Source organism: Mus caroli, unplaced genomic scaffold (assembly GCF_978045245.1).
Source record: "Mus caroli unplaced genomic scaffold, Mus_caroli_1 scaffold_2, whole genome shotgun sequence".
Taxonomy (NCBI): domain Eukaryota; kingdom Metazoa; phylum Chordata; class Mammalia; order Rodentia; family Muridae; genus Mus; species Mus caroli.
In genome coordinates this window covers 78,970,624-78,987,648 of record NW_028227257.1, presented here as the reverse complement: position 1 = coordinate 78,987,648, position 17,025 = coordinate 78,970,624, and the positions used below count along the sequence as shown (strand labels likewise).

The window sequence follows — 17,025 nt, the reverse complement described above, 5'->3', positions numbered from 1 at the left end:
CTACACCTAAAGACTTATACAATATTTCAAGGCCAGAAACCCTGGGATGGCTCAGTTGAGTAGTTATGCTTTCAATTTCTCAAGTGCATTGGTTACTGGTGTGTCACTGTGACAGGAACTAGATGGAAACGACTTAGACGAGGAAGATTTATTCTGGTTCATGGTTTCAGAAGTTGTTGTCCAACATGGCAGAGCAGGGTGGCAATAATGTACAGCCAAGACTTCTTACACATGCAATCAGGCCAGAACCAGAAGCAGGGTAACCCCCAAAGGCCTGCCATTAGGGACCTTCACTAGCAAGGTCCCGGATCCTAGGGGTTCTAACACTCAACAGTCCCACAAGCTAGGGATCAAGTGACCACAGGATGAACCTGCGAAACAGATTTTAGACTCAACCCATAGCAAGGTTGTAGTTAAGCCTTTGACCCATCGACTGCCACTTTCAGACTCTCTGAAGGCTGGAGGGTCTGCCTCTGAGGAAGGTGTTGTCAGGTCTTGCTGCATGACCCTCAACACTCAGTCCACAGAGCAAGAGACTCAAGGGAAAGAGTGCAGACAGAAGAGACCATGCCGGAGGTGCTCAGCGCTAAGATAGTCAATATCTTCACACACCTTCTTCCTTTCTAACTCCTTTCCTAATCAGCTGCCCTTCAAACCAGATCTCTTCTTGGACCACAGGAAAGTTACTAAGAACCCTAAGTGATTTAGCTTGACTGGATAAGGCTAGTTACAGTGGAAAGCTCCTATCTCTCCACAAACAGAGAAGAAACTATATGCCTTGAAGCGTTGTTTTTTGTTTTTGTTTTTTTTAGGGAGTACTGCAGGCATGTGAACATACGTGTGTGTGTGTGTGTGTGTGTGTGTGTGTGTGTGTGTGAATTCCAAGAATTCAAATAGGCAGAGCTTCATTTAAATCCAGATGGTGAGTAGGCAGATCACTTCTGGGCATCTAAGTTGCCAAGGTGTCTGCCAAGTCTGCAGGTGCATTCACCAGATCAGCCAGCCTACCCAGAGGGGCAAAGGCAAACCCAGTTTCCCTGACCTAGGAAGTCCAGCCAGTTGTTCCCTGGAAATCATTCTATATCCGAGTTCTCTCAGTATCTCAGCCCTCTGGTCTTTGAGTTTAGTCATACAGGAGTAAGACTTGCCGGTTCTTTGCACGCCATTCCCGCCAGCCACAGTGAAGAACTACAACTCCCAGCATGTCCTGCGAGGGGTCACGAGGCACGCTCCGCTTGCTCCGGCTGTCACGTGACTCCAGAAAGATGGCGGCCTTGACAGCGGAGCATTTCGTGGCGCTCCAGAGCCTACTGAAGGTATCTTGAAGGGGTGGGGACGCGTGCGGCCACCGTCTTAGGATCTGGGACTTGGTGCAAAGCAAGAATTAGGAATAAACCGGCCCTGACTTGGAGCATTGTCCCACTCCCACCCTACCCGCCGCGCGTCAGTGCTTCTCTGTGTGACCCTGAGAAAATCGCTCAGCCTTTCTGAGCTTTTAAACAGGAGCAACAAAATTAATCACGCCCAGATATTCAGGTAGAAGTAAAAATCAGATAGTCGATGTAAATACACCCAAGAATTAGTGACTACGAGTGGTTTTATACATTGGAGCACTTGGATGACAGTCACCAGTTCCCATTTCATCCCCGTCTTTACACCTCTCTCTGGGAAATCCTCTCCCTCTTGTCACCCTAGTACTTCTAGGGACGTCATAAAGTTTGAGTTACTCCGTAGAAGGGTGGCTTTGCATTCTCTCTTAGGACTTATTACTAGCACACACCATGGATGTCTTTGTGTTCTTTTCTGAGGAACATGATTTCTCTTTCTTCTTGTTTTCCTTTCTTTTCTCTTATCCAGTTGAAGATCAGAAATGATCCTCGTGACACTGTCATTATTAGTCACACATATAATGCCCTCTCCAGTATCCATCTTCCTAGTGTGCATTTGCTCAGTCCACTCCTGAGCACTTTGACTTCATTGTTCACAAGCCTATGCCAACAAGAACAAGACCTGGCACCCAGTATGTGCCGAAGAAATAGCTATGAAGTGCTTTAGTATAGTGGAGCTGTGACTAGGATCCAAGAGTTCTCCTTAGCAGCTTTTTCTCTTCGTTGTGATTGATTTAAGCCATTGCTTCTCCATGCCTGCTTGTCTTAGGACATTTTCTTTTCCTTGGTAATAACATATAAATACTGAAAAGGCAGAAATCATTAGTAATTCTCTTAATGACTACACACTCCTGTAGCCAACACCAGACCACAGACCGAGACACCAGAACCCCAAGTGGCTCCCTGGCTACTTACTTCACTTGCCTTCCCAACAGTGCATGGCTTCGGACACCGTGTAATATTACTCAGTCTCTGCTCTTTTTTGTTTGTTTGTTCTTTGTTTTTTTCGAGACAGGGTTTCTCTGTGTAGCCCTGGCTGTCCTGGAACTCACTTTGTAGACCAGGCTGGCCTCGAACTCAGATCCGTCTGCCTCTGCCTCCCAAGTGCTGGGATTAAAGGCGTGCACCATCACAGAAATGGAACACTTCTTCATATCAGTGTTCACATCTGGCTTCCAGTCATGATTATAGCAATAGTTCATTTTCGCTGCTCTATTGTTAAATACACTTTATTAAAAGCTAGCTATAATATCTCCTGTAGTTGTGAGAAATAATGCAGAGAGATTTTTTTGTCCCATGTCCCTTAATGGTGACTTCCTGGCTGTCTACAGAACAATATCACAGTTGGGGTATTTACATTGATCCAGTAAAGCTCCAAGGCATAGCTATCTATGTAAGACCCCTGGGTTGACATCTTACAGCCAAGCTCACTTGCAGTTGGCCTCCAGAACTACTTGACACTTCAACGTTCTTGTGTCATTAGTTTTCATTTCAAGAACATTTGTCAATCTTGGTGTAGATGATGTTTGTGGATTGGCTTTCCTCACTAAGCCTAATTCTCAAGCTGTAAATAGAAACCCCTTTGTGGTTGCATATCAGTTTTCCTGCATAGCGGATATTTACATCACGATATAGCACTATGAAATAGCAATAAAATAATGTTATGGTTGGGGTCACCACAACGTGAGGAACTGTATTAAAGGGTTGCAGCATTAGGAAGACTGAGAGACCACTACTCCAGAGAATCATACAAATCATATATATTCACAATTGCTTCCTTTTTATTTCTTCGAAGTGTTCTGTAGTGTATTCTATTTGTTTGCTCATTGGTCTGTTGAAAAATGCATAAAGAGTATTTCTAGTACTAGTTTTCCTAGGCTATCTGGAAATTATATGATTTAAAGACATCTCCAAACTCTTCCAGAGTACCTGCACTACTTTACACGTGTATTTGTGTCAGCATCAACATTTGGGGTTGTCAGTATAGCCTACCTGAATCATTCTGATGAGTGTTTCTCCGCTCTGTGTATGTCTACATTTGTGTTTGTGGGTGTGGACATGTGGTCAGAGGACAAGCTCGGGTGTCAGTTCTGCCTTCAGTCTTGCTGGAGGTTTTCTCATCCTTTACTGCAACATGCACCAGGCTCATGCCATGAGCTTCTTAGAATTCTCCTTCTGCTTATTATTTTCAGACGGGGCCCTAGGACTTCAGGCATGTGCCCTACTTAAGCTTTTGTGTGTCTTCTGGGGATCCATCAAGTCATCGAGCAAGTGCTTTACCCACTAAGCTGTGTCCCAGCCCTCTATCTATCTATCTATCTATCTTTTATATTTGAGCCTGTAATCCACACTGAGCCGATTTTGTATAAAATATATGGTACATAGGTTGAGTGTGCTTAGTTTAACGTCAAATTGTTTCAGGACTGTTTGTGAAAAAGAAGATTTTTCTTCCACTCAATTGCTTTTGCAATTCGAGAATGCCTTGGACGTATTTGTGTTGGTTTGTTTTGGGGTCTCTGTTGCGCTGTTCTGTCTCCTCATCCCTCTGTGTGAACACAGGCTTGGTTGCCCTAACTGTATAATAAATCTCGACATCAGACCAATTCCTCCTACTTTATTGTTCTTTCTCAGAGTTCTTTGGCTAGGGATGAAGCTCAGTCAGTAAGTCAGGTGTCATACAAGTGTGAGATGTGAGTGTGATACCTGGACCCCAAGTGAAAAAGACAACGTGATGGTGTGTGTACACTTGTAACCCTAGCGCACTGGGGCAGGCTAGGCAGCCTTGGCCGTGTGGCTGGTCTAGACCAGTGAAAGAACTTGTTTTAAGGAGCAAAGTGAATGGGACCCAAAGACCCACAGAGAGATCGTCTTCCACCTCCACATGTGTGTACACACATGCATCTCCCAACACATTCACAGGCACATGCACGCTTGCAAGCACTGCTAGCTGCTCTACTCCTTTGCCTTTCACTATGCATTTTAAGTTCAGCCTGCCTGCGTGTCTGTGTGAGTGTCAGATCTTGGAGTTACAAACAGTTGTGACCTACCATGTGGGTGCTGGGAATTGAATCTGGGTCCTCTGGAAGAGCAGTCAGTGCTCTTAACCACTGAGCCATCTCTCCAGCCCCTCTAATTAGGGTATTTTAAAAAACATTTTCTTGGTTTTTTTGTGTGTGTGAATCTCACATCATGCACCCCAATCCCACTCATGTCCTGCTCCCCTGGAACCTGCCCTCCACCCTTTGCACCTCCCCCTCGACAGAAAAGAAGTATCTTGTGGTGGAGCTGCAGTGTGTCGCAGTATGTCCCACAGCATTCCCTTTGGTCACACTTCTTTGCTTGCAAATGCTAATTAGGGTATTTTAAAGGCAGGAAGGATGTCATCCCGTGCTATGTTAAGGTGGGTCTGTGTGTAGAAATAAAGCTAACTTTCGTGTGTTGATTTTATATCTCCAAACTTGTGAGACTCACTTACACTACGTTTTGGCAATGTTTTGGGTTTTTTGGTTGGTGTTGGTTTTTTGGTTTGGTTGCATACACACACACACACACACACACACACACACACACACACGTATGAGCGCACATTCCCATGCGCTGTGGTGCAGGTGTGAAGACGAAAACACAACTTGCAGAAGTTGGTTCGATCCTCCCACCGTGTGTGTTCTCAGAGTCAGACTCATGTCCTCAGGCTTTGCAGCGCTTGCCTTTCTTTACCTGACAAACCATCGCCCTAGGAGAGAGGATTGTTTGTTTGTTTGTTTGTTTGTTTGTTTGTTTGTTTAGGTTTTAAAAATCCTAATGTTTAATTTTATCAAACATTTTTCTTGCTTTAAGATGTGTGCCAGCCTCCCTTGATCTGTTAAAATTGTGAGTTATATAGATTTTCAAATATTTAGCCAGATTTAGATCCCCAGAATAAATCCCATCTGCCCATAGTATATAATCCCTTTTATGTATTCTTTATATGTTGTTCATTTCTATATGCTAATATTTTGCTGAGTATTTCTGTGTCAGTTTTTATGAGAAGATGCTGATCTGTAATATCCAAACTGTCTGGTTTGAATATTAAGGTAATTTTACCCATAAAATACATCGGAAACTGTTCCCCTCTCCTCTGTTCTCTAAAAGAGATTTATAGAATTGATATTTTTAATCTTGAGATGTTTGTTAGAATTCTTTAGTGAAAAATGCCTTGGTCTAGAGATTTCTTTTCCTGAGTTAACATTGTGGATTCAATTTCCTGACTTGTGACAGCCGTTACATATCTGTTTCATATGAGGGCACCGTGATGGTGTTTTTGAGTAATTGGTCCATTTGTGGGAGCCGTCGGGTTTGTGTGTAGCTCCCCTTAGCCTTTCACTGTCTGGCTCATCATTCTTGCCAGTTCTTTGTTTCACTCACCCCCTGTCCTCTTACTGGGGAAGCGTTACACGGATGTCAATTAGAATGATGGATGGTGTTGCTGAGTTCTTCTGTATCCTGTTTCATATCTGGCTGGTTCTATCAGTTGCTGAAGGAGGGGTGTTGCTGTGCCTGTAGTGTTTGGAAAGTCACCTGCTTCTCCTTACAGTTCTTTCAGTTACTGCTTGTGATTTGCAGTCCTCTTGCTGGGTTCATACTCACTCTGGATGTCTTCATGGTGGACAGAATCTTGAAGCATTTTATAATATGGTCCTGATAATTTCCTTTTTGCAGAGCATGCTTTATCTGGCTTCGGTGTGGCAATTCTTGCATTCCCTTGATTAATATTTAAATGGCATTCTTCGTCCATCCATCTACCTGTTGCCTGCCCATATACTTGAAAGGAGAACCTCGTATTTAGCATTTAATAGTTTTCATCCACTCTGCCAATTTCTTATTTTAATTAGAATATTGAAGTCAGATAATATAAATACTACCATGCTAGGACTTAAATCTGTTCTTTTTTTTTTCTGCTCATTCTTTATTTTATTTATCTTTTTTACATTTCTCTTTTCTCATGGGTTATTTGAACATTTTTAAAAGAATTCTATTTTGAGGGCTAGGAAGATGGCTGAATGGGTAAGAGTGCTTGCCATGCAATCGTGAGAGCCAGAGTTTGAATCTCCAGCACTCACTTAAAAAAACTAGACATGGTCACACAGCTTCCTGTAATGAGAGCACAGTAGACTTCAGGGACAGGAGGTCTCGAGGCTTCTGGCTACCAGCCTAGCTCCAGCTGCAGTGAGAGACCTTGTCTCAAGGGAATAAGGAGGAGAGTAATGAAGCAGAACACTGCACATCCTTGTGTACACACACTCACACACACAGACATACACACTCTTGTACATAGTGGCACACACATATAACACACACATATGAACACATACGCAGACATACACATACTCTTACACACCTGTACACACATTGGCACATACACACCTGTACACTCATACACATATATACACACAACACACATTCCCATGTGCACACACACATATACACCCACATGCACATATATGCACAGACACATTCACACATACATGCTCACATGCGCACACAGAATTTTATATTATCTGGGGTTCTGATGCACTTGTTTTTAAAGAATTATTTATTTAGTTTATGAATATGAATACACTCTAGCTGTCTTCAGACACACCAGAAGAGGGCATCAGATTCCATTACAGATGGTTGTGAGCCACCATGTGGTTGCTGGGAATTGAACTCAGAACCTCTGGAAGAGCAGTCAGTGCTCTCAACTGCTGAGCCATTTTTCCAGCCCCTTATGCATTTTTTAATAGAGCCTTTCCAGTCACACTATGTGTAGATAGTTTATTATAGTCTGTTGGTGTCATCATTATATCTCAGGATGAAATCTTATAACATTCATATTAAATATTTTTTCCATTACACTTAAAGCGCCACCAAACAGTATTATAATTTTTACTTTATCCTTCAAATGTAATACAGAAATTTTTTTTTTTACATCTTTACCTGTTCTTTTCTATTTTGTGGTGTAGGAAAATCTATAAAAGCACTGACTACCATAGTCAGAAGGTTGCAGAAGACTAAAGAAAAGTGTCAGGCATTTGTTGATGCTTGTAGTGCCAGCATCAGCTTGTGAAGCTCACATACCAGTCTAACAGTTCTGTGTGTCCCTAGGATGCTAGAAATCTGGGGGGAAAGAAGCCAGGGTTGCTCAGGGCAATATGCAGTAACGACCAGAGCCAGAGGCGGTTTCAGTCAGGTCGCTGTGGCTCCCCACACTTCGGCCATTCCTTTTCTGTCAAAAACTTGCCGTAGTCCTCCTTCACGGCAGATCCTCTGACACGCTGGCTTGGTTTCCTTTATTGCTGATAGACATTTTACTAGGCTGGCTGGGGGTTCTAGGTTGACAGTTCATTCTGCGTCTGAGAACTATGCTTTCCTGCCTCTCTTGAGTTCCCACATGAAAACCATTGTTATTCTGAATGTTTCTTCTTTTTTTTTTCTGGATACATAGTTTTTATTTTTAATTTTGGTTCAGAAATATAATTTCATACCTATGATGCCTTAGCCAATATTCAGTGCACAACCCCACACCCTCCCTAGTGTAGTTTCATGGTTTTTTTAATTAGGTATTTTCCTCAATTACATTTCCAATGCTATCCAAAAAGTCCCCAATACACTCCCCCCCAGTCCCCCACCTACCCACCCCCACCCCTTGGCCCTGGCATTCCCCTGTACTGGGGCATATAAAGTTGGCAAGTCCAATGGGCCTCTCTTTCCAGTGATGGCCGACTAGGCCATCTTTTGATACAAATGCAGCTAGAGACAAGAGCTCTGGGGTACTGGTTAGTTCATAATGTTGTTCCAACTATAGGGTTGCAGATCCCTTTAGCTCCTTGGGTACTTTCTCTAGCTCCTCCATTGGGGGCCCTGTGATCCATCCAATAGCTGACTGTGAGCATCCACTTCTGTGTTTGCTAGGTCCCAGCATTGTCTCACAAGAGACAGCTATATCTGGGTCCTTTCAGTAAAATCTTGCTAGTGTATGCAATGGTGTCAGTGTTTGGAAGCTGATTATGGGATGGATCCCTGGATATGGCAGTCTTTAGATGGTCCATCCTTTCTTCACAGCTCCAAACTTTATTTCTGTAACATATTCACAAAGGAACTCACACAATATGTACTCACTGATAAGTGGATATTAGCCCAAAAACTTAGGATACCCAAGATAATAAGATACAATTTGTTAAACGCATGAAACTCAAGAAGAACGAAGACCAAAGTGTGGACACTGTGCCCCTTCTTGGAATTGGGAACAAAACACCCATGGAAAGAGTTCTGAGTGTTTCTTATAATGCTTACAATTTTTTTTTTAAAGTTTAATTTCTGGTGTGTCTTAGTATAAAGTTGTTAAATTATACTCTTTAGGGTCCACTTAGGTCCTTGAAATATTTACCATTAAGTCTGTGGTTAAACTTAGAAAGTTTTCTTAAATGTTATCTATAATCTGTCTGCCTGCCTGCCTGTCCATCTGTCTGTCTGTGTAACTGCTATTTCCACTTCTTTCTTGTTCCCTGACTTCAGTGGTACACTTGTTAGGTCATTGGTGGAGCCCTGCAGGCCCCCCATGCTGAGTTGACTAGTTTTAGCCCGTTTTTCCTCTTTTTCAACTTGACAAAAGCACAAACTAAATAGAGTCATCCAGAAAGACTGAACCTGGATTGAGGAAATGCCTCTATCCAGTTGGCCTGTAGGCAAGACTGTAGGACATTTTCTTGATTAATGATTGATGTGGGAGTGGCGCTGCCTCTGGGCAGGTGGTCTTGAAGTTGTATGAGAAAGCAGAAAGCGGGCTGAGCAAGCCATGATGAGCAAGTCAGCAATCATTGCTCCTCCATGGCCTGTGCTCTAGTTTCTTCCTCCAGGTTCCTGCCTTGGCTTCCCCCTGATTGTGGACTGTAACCTGTAAGCCAAATTAACCTTTCCCTCCCCAAGTCGGTTTTGGTCAGTATTTTTATCACAGCAAGAGAAAACAGAGTGCTGCCTCATTAATTCCATTAGAAGTCGAGGTCCAGACTCCCATAGAGTAGTAGTCCAGGCCAGTAGGAATGAAGATCCCAGCTCCCCCCGCATCCTTCCTGCATACCACTCTAGCAGAGTTGTTTGGGATGCTGTGCTATAGAATCATGGGACTTGCTGATCACAGCGAGGCTTCCTCTCGGCCGTTGCTGGTCCTGGTGATGTATGTTCATAGTTTCTTACGTGACAGTTGTTTTTGGCTGAAATAGAGTAGTTGTTGTCGAAAGTTTTCTGTCTTAGGAAGCTGCCCCTCTGGGGCAAGGTCTGGGATCAGCGAGGCACCAAAACCCTCAGCACCCGAGTTGTTCCCTGGGCCTTATCCTAGCAGGTCTGGCTCCTCCTCCCCCGTGCACAGTTAAGTTTGTTTTCCCTAAGTGCCCAGGGATGTTAGTTGATCTCATCAGGAAGAATATGGAAAGGTGCATCTATCTTCCCAGAAACAGAAGTGTCCTGTGAGCTGTTAGCATCAAACTCTCCAAAGTGTCATAAAATAACCAACACAAATGTTTGCAGACTGTAACTGTGTGTTTACCATCTGTAAATTAACTCCTAGGCCTCCTCAAAAGATGTCGTCAGACAACTGTGCCAAGAAAGCTTCTCCAGTTCATCCCTTGACTCAAAAAGCCTCCTAGATAAGACATGTTCCAGCTTGTCTGTGCCCCAGGAGGAGGCAGAGCAAGTAAGTGTGGTGAGAAGAGCCCTGCGCCACAGCCCTTACCACTTATTAGCCTTTTTCTTGACTTCCCAGTCAGGCGAACGTCCATAGACCTTTTCTCCTTACACATCAGTTGACACTGTAGCAAACTTCAGACAGATTTTAAAAATATTAACAAACTCTAAGGCCTTTGTCTTTAAGCCGTTTTTTTTTTTTTATGACACATAAGCCTCCTTATGATAAATAACCAGTTTGGCCACATTCATTTCAGACTTATTGCCTAGGCAGTGTGCAAAAACTGACCTTTTGTGATTTTTGTGCACAGCATGTGACTTGCGGGTGCTGATGAGTTGTCAGCTGGACAGCTGAGGACAGACCTTGTGGGATATCATTATGCTGAGGCACGGGGGCCTGAGTGGCATTAGAGAGTACCCATTGCTGGGCTCAATCAGGCTCCCCAAGGGATGCTGTGTTCCCTATACCCCATGCCCCCACTTCCCTCGGCCCCTGCATGTCTTCTGCTCAGCTCATGTGATTTTCATCAGGCAGCTAAGAGGAGGCCCGAGCGTCTCAAGGTAAGCTACATGGCAGTGATGGTTTGTCCATCCAGGGTGCATCGGCTTGACTAGGTATCTTCATCCAGTGGTACTGTTACTGTCATTATTTTTCTTTAATCTAGAGCTTTCTTCATAGAAATCAACTAAAGGAAAGTAAAAAGCAGAAGTAGGATTGTAGACTTAGTTTGGATACCCTTAAAATATATGCTGAAGCCAGGATTTGGGTACAGCTGGGTGATTCTAGAAAAACAGAGGAAGGTGTAAGGGAAACTGTAGAGAATGGAGACAAACCCATTACAAAGCAGGTTGATGAGGTGGTCACTGCTGAGCCCCAATGGCCACAAGCTTCACTTCTCTTTGCTTCTGGGCTGTGTCCATTGATGGTCAGACAGTGTCCATGCTGTCAGATAAAGCTGCAAAGTGGAGAAACAGTCACCTCCAGAGAGCTTTCTTGGGTTCAGCTAAACATGGTTAAATTCATACGTGAACTCTAAGTTAGATTCTGCTGCAGATCTACAAGGACATGGGATAGTTTGCTGGGAGTGTAGCTCACTGATAGAGTGCTGGCCGCTGTGCAGAAGCCCTGGGTTTGATGTGCAGTGCCTGCGATGATAGAAGGTGGAAACACATAGCCAGGCAGGGTCCAAGACTCCTCTTTCACAGAGGGAGTCGCACACTGGGCGGGAACTGTTTCTCTTTGATCTTCCAGGTGACGGTGTAAGGATAGGGACATGAGCTGCCTTCCACTCTAGATTGAAGCCCTCTCTCCAGGGGAACCAGTGTCTCCTCTAACAACTCAATAAGCACGGGTTCAGAGTCTTGCAAGGAGGGTGCAGCCTCACTCAGGGAAGTGCACCCTAGTGTTTACACAGTCTTCTTAGTCCATTGGGCCAATGCAGGGTTGCCTAGTAACCTGGTTGGATTTCCACTTCTTTCAGGTTACCAGGGAAACAGCATCACAAAGTTAAGTGGAGGTCACATTTCTTCTACAGAAGGCAAAAAGATATTATTCCTTTGCCCACAACTAACAAGTTTCTGACAAGCTGATGTCTTCCTACATCAGGCAGCTGCCTCTGTCTTCTAAAAGTACCACTGAACTAACAGAGTCATACTGAGTGTCAGCATGTGTTATGGAGGCCCCCACACTGCAGTTAACTCATTAATGTGACTGGTAGTGTGCCCCTGGGGTGAGTGTACAGAGCTCCACCCCTGCCCCTCTGCATGCACCCTCCTGCCCCTACCCTTCAGCTACAGGGCTGCCCTCTCTGTCTGACAGCTACTCCAGGCTCTGCACCACTTCACCAGGCTGGTGGCCTTCCGTGACCTGTCCTCTGCTGAGGCGATTCTGGCTCTCTTTCCGGAAAATTTCCACCAAAACCTCAAAAACCTGCTGACAAAAATCATCCTGGAGCACATGTAAGTGTGTGTTTTTGGAAGTCCCTTAAACTTTCATATTTCTTGTTATTACTATTCTAGAAATGTAAGTGTTGTGGTTGAAAGTGCATACTGTAATATGATAAATGATGAAAGAAAATAAGAGCCTGTAGCCCCACACCCAGAGGTTAGTTGCTTTAATGGAAAGCTGTTCATCTCTTTGCTTATTTCTGTTATTTGAGGAAGAGTCTCATGTAGCTGAGACTGGCCTTGAACTCCCTTTTTGGCCAAGGATGACATTGAACTTGTGGTCCTTCTACCGCCACTTCCCAAGTGCTGGGCTCCCACTCCTGGCTTGAAGGGGAGAGCTGGGCTGTTTCTCTCTGCATACATATGGAGAAGCTGATCTTCTGGTTTTCTTTATAACAGACAGGACCTTGCCATTTTAGAGCTTACTTATTTTCAGCAAACTATTAATATTGGTGACACTTCAGCAAATGACCTGAGGGTTATTTTTAATAGTTAAATGTAAAATATATTCTAGTCCATGGAGGAATTCAGTGTCATTTTTTTAAATTCCTTAAGGTTAGCCATTTAAAATATTGGCAGTTTCTCCCAAAAACAACTTGGAATAGAAACTTTGTTATGTATGCAGTTATTCACTTACTGACTTAAAGGCCCTGTGCATACTGGGACATACTGGGTTTTGCCTTATATTGTCAAGTTGCCTGCAATACATTGTTCCAACGTGTTGTTGTTGTTGTTGTTGTTGTTGTTACTTATGTTTTTGGTGGCCATTTATTTGTGTGAGACTAGGTCTCCCAATGTAGCCGAAGTTAACCCTGTGTGTGGAGCCTCTTGTGCCTGCTGCTGTGACTACAGGCATGCACCACAAAGCCTGGCCTCGAAGCAGGGAGGTTTCTTGACTTTCCCCAGCTCTATGAATGAGAGACGGTTTCTCATTTTTAGCTTTTAAGTTTTTGATATTAGAAATGTTGAGTGTCTTTTTCCTGTGCTTATTGGCCACTTTTATTTCTTTTGTGAATTGACTGTGTCTTCTAAGCTGGGAAGATGCTTTTCAACATGAATCTTAAGTAGAAGTGATTGTTGTCTAGCTGACAGCTTGAAGGGGTCCAGCAGCGGGAACTGGTAATAGTTATTTACCAAGGGCTTTGTTGCTTATTTAGAACTCTCACACGTGACCACATTTATTCTGACTGCTTGGCACCTCACTCTGATGCTGCTTGCTCTGGCATGTGTGGTGTGTTTTACATAAGATGTGGGACTCAGGGTCGGTGCTCAGGGAAGGGAGAGTGAACTGACCTTTTCTGTTTTGTCTTTGAGACCAGTAGCGCAAGAAGATAACAACGCATTACACATTCTGTTTTTTTTTTTAAGGTTGTTTTATTACACTTATTTATTTGGAGATATGCAGGGGATGCTATAGTGACACTGAGGTCAGAGGGCAGCTTGCAGGACTTAGCTCTCTTTTTTAACTCTATGGGTCCCACAGATTGAACTTGGGCTCCGTCTTAGGGCCACTGCCCTTTTATGCCTTTTTATGTTGGTCTATGTTTTTGTTTTGTTTTCATTTGATTTGGTTTGGTTTGGTTTCCCTAAGCTATGAAAACTAACAGTACTTGGGCCTTGCTATCACTGAGCTTTGCAAAACAATGAAAAACTGCCTCTGAAGGGAGGGCCACAAGCTGGGGACCCTCATTGTTTCTTCCCCATTTTTCCTTCCTAAACAGATCGACTTGGAGAGCTGAAGCCCAAGCAAACCAGAGTGAGTACTGAGGCACCTCCCTCTCCCCTGCCCTGCTTCTCAGTGCCAGCACTGAGTGCCCCAGCCAAGAACTTAACTGCAAATCAAAGAGAACCATTTTGATCCCAAACCCCACTCTGGGTTATACCTTTTAAATTTCACATTATTATTATCACCACCACCACTACTACTGTTATTATTGATGTTATGATAGAAGCAGGTTACTAAAGAATACAGAAACACCCGAGTAGAAAGTGAAGTACTTAAAGTATATGTCAGCTAAGACAAAAATAAAATGGGAACAGAGTAGGCTAATAGGAAGGGGAGGAGGAGAGAGAAAGAAGTGGGTGTCAGGTGGGATATGCTTAATATATATGCATATGATGGTGACCTTAGGTTACACACTACCATATACAATGAATAATAACAATGGGACAATGACAATTACACGTGTGTTCAATTTGCAAAGAGGAAAGGTGGTTGCGTAAGAGCGTGCCGAGTGACTGTCCTTGCACTTACTTTGAGCCAGTCACAGAACCTGAGGTCTGTGTCAGTGTAGACTCAGCCAGCCCTTCCAGCAACCCTACAGTCCAGGCTTCCAGATGAGGAAGCAGGCTCCGGGGTTAGACAAGTGAGGGCCTTGCTTCTAGGAAACAAAGATTCTAGCACCATTGCTGAAGTTGTCCTTTCTCTACAACTCAGACCATAGCTGCATCTCTACATTGTGTCACTTGTCATTCTGTCCCAACTTCTAGAGTGCTAGTGTCTGGAGATGCACCCACTGGGAGTCGGTGCTAAAGACAGGTGGCACCAAGCTGTGTGTAAGGCACACAACTTGTAGGTCTCAGGTCCTTCTTGTCTCTTTCTGAGCCTTGCCTGCAGTCAAACATATTGTGTGTGTACACATTCCTTATAGCCACCTGTCATCAAATAAAAGCTTGGGGAGACAGGTAGTATATAGCCTCTGACCAAAGCTGTCCCCTCCACAGTCTCTCTGCCACGCCTGGTGGACCTGGACTGGAGAGTGGATATCAAAACCTCCTCTGACAACATCAGCCGCATGGCTGTCCCCACCTGCCTGCTCCAGATGAAGGTATGCTCAGTGTCACACTCCTCAGGAGGCAAGAGGGGATGCTAGTGAGTTGGCCTCCCCCACCCCAGTCATCTAAAACACCAGCAAAGTAAAAAGAATGATAATACTCCCTCCCAAATGTGGTGCTCATTCATAGATTATACCTGTAGGACCATTGGTCATAATAAAATAGTTGTTAAAAGCAGAAGTTTCGGAGGACAGATGCAGAGATCATTTTTAGATGATGTGCTGATGTCTGAAGGTGTCCACCTTTAACAGCAGGGTTGCACATGTACGTGTCAGCCCCCGGGATCCCTCAGGTAGCCACTAGCTTCCGGTCCAGTAGACTTGGGCCATCCCTGCAGTGGCACACCCAAGCCACTGTTGGCAGCTGAGTGGCCAGCACTTCCATAGTCACATGCCCTGTCTCATTGTCTTCCCTTCATTGTCATTTTCTGGAACTTCATAAGGGCCTGTGCCCATTTAATAGTATTTGGGTAGTTAAAATTAGAAGGGTGCAATGCTATAGCCACTTCCCCAGGCACCCAGCAACTCAACATCTGTCGATGATGAAGAAGGATCTTTAACAGGTCCCTTTCAAACTATAGTAACATTTCATTTCCTCATTTAAGACCAAATAGCTGTATCTGTGTCCAGTTGCTTTATGCATGCCATAGAGCCCACTTGTCAAAGTGTGGTGCGAACAGGTAGTGTTTTCTCACATGAGTACTGATACCCAGTATCGGAGAAGCCAGTGAGCCTCACTCACCCATAGCATGTGAAAAGAAAGTGACTCAGGCCTTTGGAGCATTTCCTTCACTACCTGCTGCTCAGGAAGGGAAGGCCAGGATTCTCTGTTTCACTCAATAGCGACTTCTCTTTAGGAGCCCATACAGCTGGGAAGGGTTCCCTTCCGGGAAGAAACAAAGGCAGGCAGCTTTGACTTTCTGGGCCACGTTCTTCTTGCAGATCCAGGAGGATCCTAGTCTGTGTGGAGAGAAACCCTCCATCTCTGCTGTGACCATGGAGCTGAGCAAAGAGACGCTGGACACCATGTTAGATGGGCTGGGTCGCATTCGGGACCAGCTTTCTGCTGTAGCTAATAAATAAGGCAACCAGCTATTGGCCTGCGAAGGTGTGGTTGTCCGCACAGAGGCTGACGGTGGGCAGACAGTGGGATGGAGGGGCTGCTGCTACTCAGAAGGCTCAGTAGAGGAACGGAAGCCCACGCCCATCGTTCCTCTCTTCTCTTCCTCCTGTTTTTCCTGAAGATGAGCAGAAGCCTCCATCTCTGAGAAGGCCCTGTGTGGCGCTAAGCTGCCCAGCCGTGGCAGTGCGAGGGAATGTGTTCTTTATCAGCCGCCTGTGTGTGCTGCTGTGGAGAGCTCAGGCCGGCACCGTAGCACTCACCTTGTGAGGTTACCTCCAGCATTGGCTTGGGTGAGCTCACTTCCAGCCCTGGAATACATGGAGGGGATTAGGGGTGAGGCCAGCAGTGCCTGCTTCCCGTCAGAGGGAAGTCAGCAGGCAGATAGCAGCACGGTCCCCTCAGACCCTTCTCTGAGCTTGCAGCCCTGCTGGGCCACAGCTCCAGTTCAGAAAACTGGAACACACCATTTGCCACTATTCCCGGGCTAGGAAGTAGAAAGGATTGGAAATAAATAACGGTGATGGTTCTGACAGTCATGATGCTGGTCATGGTTCTTTTCGTTTGAGTTCATGTCTTCAGCCCTGTCGACCTCTCGTGTGGGTCAATGACCTCAACATCTTAATTCCAAGTGAAGCTCACAACTGCATGGTATGAGGTGATACAAGGTTCACGGGCCTCACAACTCTCTGCTGTTGTCTGTCATGTGACACAGATAACCAGAGTTAACAGTCAGTGAAGCACTCCTGAGAGTCTAGCCACACAAGAACATCTCTCTCGGGTGCCTCACGTCATAGGACGCCATGTCTTTCTCTCCTTCAATATCTCCACAGAACAATGATCCCCACAGTAGCACAGTGCAGCCTGATGTGTGTGTGTGTGTGTGTGTGTGTGTGCTCTCGCGTGTGCATGCTGCGGGGAAGCAGCCAGGGGAAGCAGCACCATTGGTGAAGAATAAAGGTCTGGCAGCTAGGCAGCCAGTCTCAGAAGATGGCCCTGCTTCTTGATGGACGAGGTGCTTGACCTCTAAGGATCAATT

At 44.8% G+C, this 17,025-nt stretch overlaps 1 protein-coding gene across 1 annotated transcript; it reads left to right on the top strand.

Moving 5' to 3' along the window:
- Positions 1 to 1,187: 1,187 nt before the first annotated feature.
- Positions 1,188 to 16,525, top strand: Commd9 (COMM domain containing 9). Its single transcript, XM_029474412.2, has 6 exons — positions 1,188 to 1,316; positions 9,970 to 10,095; positions 11,905 to 12,044; positions 13,754 to 13,788; positions 14,757 to 14,860; positions 15,809 to 16,525. Exons 1-6 carry the CDS (start codon positions 1,203 to 1,205, stop codon positions 15,947 to 15,949), a joined length of 660 nt encoding a protein of 219 aa, XP_029330272.2. The 5' UTR covers positions 1,188 to 1,202; the 3' UTR covers positions 15,950 to 16,525.
- Positions 16,526 to 17,025: the final 500 nt, after the last annotated feature.

What these genes read in the sequence shown, in the direction of transcription:
- Commd9 (XM_029474412.2), top strand. Translation starts at nt 1,203, where the DNA reads ATGTCCTGCGAGGGGTCACGAGGCACGCTCCGCTTGCTCCGGCTGTCA. An exon ending in CCCAGGAGGAGGCAGAGCAA is followed by an intron (nt 10,096 to 11,904) that starts GTAAGTGTGGTG and finishes TCTGTCTGACAG; the next exon opens with CTACTCCAGGCTCTGCACCA. An exon ending in AAAATCATCCTGGAGCACAT is followed by an intron (nt 12,045 to 13,753) that starts GTAAGTGTGTGT and finishes CTTCCTAAACAG; the next exon opens with ATCGACTTGGAGAGCTGAAG.